The 5,537-nt window shown below is 41.1% G+C and overlaps 1 protein-coding gene across 1 annotated transcript in view; it reads right to left on the bottom strand.

Moving 5' to 3' along the window:
* The window catches only part of LOC128364350 (alpha-2Db adrenergic receptor-like), an 18,326-nt gene extending 13,718 nt beyond the window's left edge, over nt 1-4,608 (bottom strand). Inside the window, exon 1 of the mRNA XM_053324909.1 lies at nt 4,288-4,608. Coding sequence (XP_053180884.1) covers nt 4,288-4,608 — 321 coding nt within the window. The remainder of the gene's footprint in view (nt 1-4,287) is intronic.
* Nucleotides 4,609-5,537: the final 929 nt, after the last annotated feature.

Below are 5,537 nucleotides of genomic sequence, written 5' to 3'. Positions count from 1 at the left end.
GAAGGAAGGTAGGAGGGAGGGAGGGAAGAAGGTAGGAGGGAGGGAGGAAGGAAGGAAAGAAGGAAGGAGGGAAGGAAGGTAGGAGGGAAGGAGCAAAGAAGGTAGGAGGGAGGGAGGAAGGAAGGAAAGAAGGACATAGGAAAGAAGGAAGGAACGACGGAGGAAAGAAGTAAGGAAGGAAGGAGGGATGGAGGAAAGAAGGTAGGTGGGAAGGAGGAAAGAAGGAGAGAAGAAGAAAGAGAGGAAGGAAAGAAAGAGAGAAGGAGAGAGGAAGCACAGATGGAATTCCTCCCTCCTTTCCTTCCTTCCTTCCTTCTTCCTTCCTTCCTTCCTCCTTCCTCCCTCCTCCTTCCTTCCTTCCTTCCTTCTTCCTTCCCCCTTTCTTTCCTTCCTTCCTTCCTCCCTCCTTTCCTTCCTTCCCTTCCTTCTTTCCTTCCCTCCCTCCTTCTTTCTTTTCCTCCCTTCCTTCCTTCCCCCTTTCTTTCCTTCCTTCCTTCCTCCCTCCTTTCCTTCCTTCCCTTCCTTCTTTCCTTCCCTCCCTCCTTCTTTCTTTTCCTCCCTTCTTTCCTTCCTTCCCTCCCTCGTTCTTTCTTTTCCTCCATTCCTTCCTTCCTTCCTCCCCCTTTCTTTCCTTCCTTCCTCCCTCCTTTCCTTCCTTCCTTCTTCCTTCCCCCTTTCTTTCCTTCCTTCCTTCCCTTCCTTCCTCCTTTCCTTCCCTCTTCCTTCTTTCCTCCTTTCTTTCCTTCTTCCTTCCTCCCTCCTTTCCTTCCTTCCTTCCTTCCTTCTTCCTTCCCCCTTTCTTTCCTTCCTTCCTTCTCTTCCTCCCCTCTTCCTTCTTCCTTCCCCCTTTCTTTCCTTCCTTCCTTCCCTTTCTTCCCTCTTCCTTCTTCCTCCCTCCCTCCCCTCCTTCCCTCCTCCCTTCTTTCCTTCCTTCCTTGACTCGAGGACAACAGGAGTGATGGATGTTACTGATCCCAAAAACCAATAGAAATACTCCTCATAATGACTTCTCCAATACCAGAAGCAAACGTGTCATTTAGTGTTATATCCCATTTAAATGGAAACTGTATGGGGATTTATTATTCAGGTAATTACATCCGATCATTAATTTTGTATTGATGAGCTTATCTTGATTCTGTCTGACCTCAATGAATAAACTAGACAGGGCAGATGGTTTTGGAAGGTCAAAGAAAGCAATATGTCACTTTATGGGCTCTACTTATTTTTCTGTAGCCTGTTGTTGGCAGAGTTAAAGACCGTGTAAAGTGAATTCAGACATTTTCTTCTAAACACATTAAATAGGTCATAAATGTATTTCTAAAAAAAAGGTGTAAAAAGCATTTCAACCATTTAGATTTGAATTGTGGAGCTAGGCTTCACAAACTGTGTTTCAAGATTTCTGTGTTCAGGATTTAGTGATTAGCATAAACCCGCCCCTGCTGCTGTAGAGGTAGAAATACATTCAGCACACACTACTACTACAGTCTACAGTTAGCCAGTTAGCTGAGTTAGCCGCCGAGCTAGCAGCTGAGTTAGCCGCGGGGCTAGCAACTAAGTTAGCAGCAGAAAGCTCTCAGATATAGCGTCTATGTTTCTGGTAGAGGTGGTGACTTTGATTGACAGGTGACACTTGGTAGGGGGCGGGGTTTCAGCGTTTGGGAGCAGAGAAAGAGGCTGATTTTTACACAACTTTGAAGCCTAATTTCATATATTTGGCGATTTTTTTAATCATTCAAATTTGGCAGGGTGGTTAACGACACACTTTTCTGTGGTATGTCAAACTCAGAACACATATTTATTCTTACTTTACACTGACTTTAAGGCATCTGTTTACTTAATCAGAAGTGTTTGATGGATGGTTGAATAGCTTCTGAAACCTTTTTCACCCTCGCATTTTTCTGACAATTGTGGTAAAATTTCTGTAACTTTCCGAAACAGACAATCCGGCATCATGCATGCACCAACTTCATGCAAAATTGTCATTCAAATGAACTCTAGGTAATTTATTTCTGTATCTTTTACAACTGAGTGCAACACTATAAAGGCCCTCCAGTAGAGACCATCTCTGCCCCCCCAGCTCTTCACCTTCAAACACATTCAAAACAGCTCAACACTTTTGCCTTTTTACATGATTGGAAAGCAATGTGTAGACTAATGTTTTTGGACCCTAATCTGGCAATACAGAGTGACCTTTTTTTTTTTTTTTTTTAACTTTTTTGATACATAGCCCATGTCTCTTGGGAAGATGGTGTCAGTACGTTTGCAATGTCAGTTGTTGGATGGATGCCGAGACGATTGGGAAAAACATTCATGGTTCCCAGAAGATATACGTCGATTGGATTTAAATGCATTTACATCTGAATTAAGGTGTTTTTTTTTCCTGATAAAGACAAGACTAGAAAGAGAGGAGATATACAGAGGTGATGAAAGGAAAGAAGAGGCATGAAAAGAGAGGAAACAAGTAGAGGAAAGGGGAGGAAAGAAAACTAGAAGAGAGAAAATGAAAGCAAGAGAGGAGAGGAAAGGGAACAAGGTAAGGAGAGAAGGAAAGGAAACAAGGATAGTCAATGTCTCTGGGGAAACATGGTCAGTGATCCATCACCCAGCCTGAAATATCTTAACAGTTGTTGGATGGATGCCGAGACATTTTGTACAAACATTCATGGTTCCCAGAAGATTAACATCGATTGGATTTGAGAGCATTTTATCTGCATTAATGTGTTTTTTCCCGATCCAAACAAGACAAGAAAGAGAGGAGATACACCGAGGTGATGAGAGGAAAGATGAGGGATGAGAGAATAGGAAACAAGAACGAAACAGAGGAAACAAGGAAAGGAAACTATTATAGAAGACAAGGAAAGGAAACTATTATAGAAGCTATGATAGAGGAGAGGAAATGAAATAAGGATAGAGGTAAAGAAAGGAAAGGAAGGTAGCTCATGTTTCTGGGGAAGACTAAGGAAGACTTTTGTTGGATGGATACCAAGACCTTTTCTACAAACTTTCAAGGTTCCCAGAAGATACAACATGTGATCCAGACAAAATTTAATGTATCAAGGTTGAATCTGACTGTGGTTGATTGGTTTTCCCCATTGGGCAGATGATGATCTCATACTCAGGTATGGACCAAAACAAGTGTCCCCTTGAGGAAGTGGTCCTGCTTTGGTTTCGAAAACAAACTCCACAGTGGTTCATTTGTGGTGGGAATATGAATCCAACCTTGATCTGACCCAACTACAGGACGTACTCTGCAGCTATGAGCAAAATGGCTCCTGTAGACAAGTTTACTTTGCATGCTGGGATGCAGATGAAGATGGACAATGAATCAAAGTCTGACCTGGACGAAAGTATGTAAGAACTTATTTCATATATTTATATTTAGGTAATAAAAGGAGAGAATGTTCCCACTTGGATTTTATTAATGTATTCTCTGATTTGGACCAAAGTGAATGAGCTACACATTTAAAAAATGCCCTATAAATGGGCCAATGACCTTTTTTTGTGTCCATGTGGTTTAGTTTAAATTTAAAGGGTTAAAATGTGAAAATAAACGTATGAATAACTTGCACACATCCTTTTTTTGTGGACCCAGCATCAAATGTCTGCTTTTAATCCATTTAGAGAGAATATATTAGAGGATTATGGTAAAAATGTCTAAGTGGTGTAACCATAAAAACTTTGTACCAAATAATTCAACTTGCTTAAAAACAGTAAATAGTCACTGAAACACCATATCAACTAGTTTGGCATGATCTTACATTATAACTTTTATATTAAATAAAGCTAATGGAATACAATTGTTCTAAATATTACATTTAATCTGGGTAACCATGGAGACCAGGACACATTTACAGTCATTATCAGTATAAGTCCACTTAAATACACTGTAAGAGATAAAATATTTAATATTTATCATTCTTTTGTGGTTACACCATTTGACATTTTCAGGAGCATTCAGTCTTACTTTTGGTAAAAAATGGTGAAAATGTCATTTCAAATGATATAAAACCAACAAAAATACTAAATGTACATTTTAACAAACCTGGTGCTGCTTTTAAAACTTTTTTTTTTAACATATTTGTGAATTGCTCATCTTGCCAACCCCTTATATTTAGGTAATGAAAAGAGAGAATGAAGAAATTTTAGTAATGCATTTTAGTTCTATTTAATTTTTCTATGTGAAAATGAGCCAGCCCAAGTTTACCAGGTCATCCACTGATTCGAACCAATCAACTGCACATTTCCAAAACCGCCCCATATAAATATCTGAGGTTTCAGTCTCCTCACCTCATTAGCCAAGGAGAAGGGGATGACCAGGGTCGCCACCAGTATGTCCGCTGACGCCAGAGACACCAGGAAGAGGTTCTGAGGTGCACGCAGGGCTCGGCTGGTGAACACGGCCACCACGACCAGCACGTTACCCACTACGGTCCCCAGGATGATGACCGTGACCACCAGCACGATGAACACCGACGCCACCTGCGAGTGAGGAAGTAGAGGAGGAGATCTGGACGAGGGAGATGACGCCTGGCTGACGTTCTCCAGAGAAGAGTTGGGTGTTAAAGCGGTCGGCATCGTGGCCGTCACGGGTGAATCCGAGAAGTTCATCCTTGTTAAATGACTGATGTTATGATCCCCATTTTTTTTAATTATTTTTTTTATTTTTTTTACTTCCTCTGCATTCACGGGCAGCCAGTGAGAAAATAACTGAACAGAAAAAGAGAAGACCAGAGAGAGAGAGAGAGAGAGAGAGAACATTGAGTAGAAGAATCTGCTAAGAAAATTAAAAAGGTGTTTTAATAATCAAAAAACATTAATTTTTAAAAACTGAGGTGCTCTCAAATTTAAAAAAAAATACACATGCATGTCTCAAATCCTCTCATCACTACAGCTATACGGTCAATTATTCATATTGCACCCTTCACACCTTCTCTGTGACTAAAAAAAAAGCAGGATTTGCATGAATTAAGTTAGGATTTAAGAAAAAGTCATACCTGCTAAAATATCCGTTCATAAAGAAGCAGGTCCGAGTCCAGAGGCTGACATGCTGCACTGAAGTCTGTCCTACTTATCTCCACCGATGTGATGCACAACAAAAGAAAAGCTACATGCTCTAGTTGGAGCAGAAACCCTATTTGTAATGCGTGGTACCCTCATACTGCTGCACTCCGAGAAAGATCAATGTGACAGGGGGGGGGGGAAAGAAAAAAAGTGCAGAAGAAATATGAGTGAAATGAAAAGACTGAATGGGAAGAAGCAATACAAAAAAAGATGAAGGTAGAAAGAGGAGGAGGAAAAAAAAAAGAAAGAGGCAAGAAAAAGGAAAAAAACAAAAAAAAACAAAATAGCGGTCCTCACTTTCATGCGAGTCGTTGCCGTGCTGAGTGATACTGCTGCTGCCGCTGTTCAGTGGGTCTCTGCTGCTGGAAGAGAGGAGGAGGAGGAGGAGGAAGAGGAGGAGGGGGAGGAGGAGGAGGAGGAGGGGGAGAGACTAATAGAGAGGAGAGATGAAAGAAAGAGTAAGAGATGTGCAGAGA

The sequence above is a fragment of the Scomber japonicus genome, chromosome 1 (assembly GCF_027409825.1).
Source record: "Scomber japonicus isolate fScoJap1 chromosome 1, fScoJap1.pri, whole genome shotgun sequence".
Classification (NCBI taxonomy): Eukaryota; Metazoa; Chordata; class Actinopteri; order Scombriformes; family Scombridae; genus Scomber; species Scomber japonicus.
This window is presented reverse-complemented; position numbering and strand designations above follow the sequence as displayed.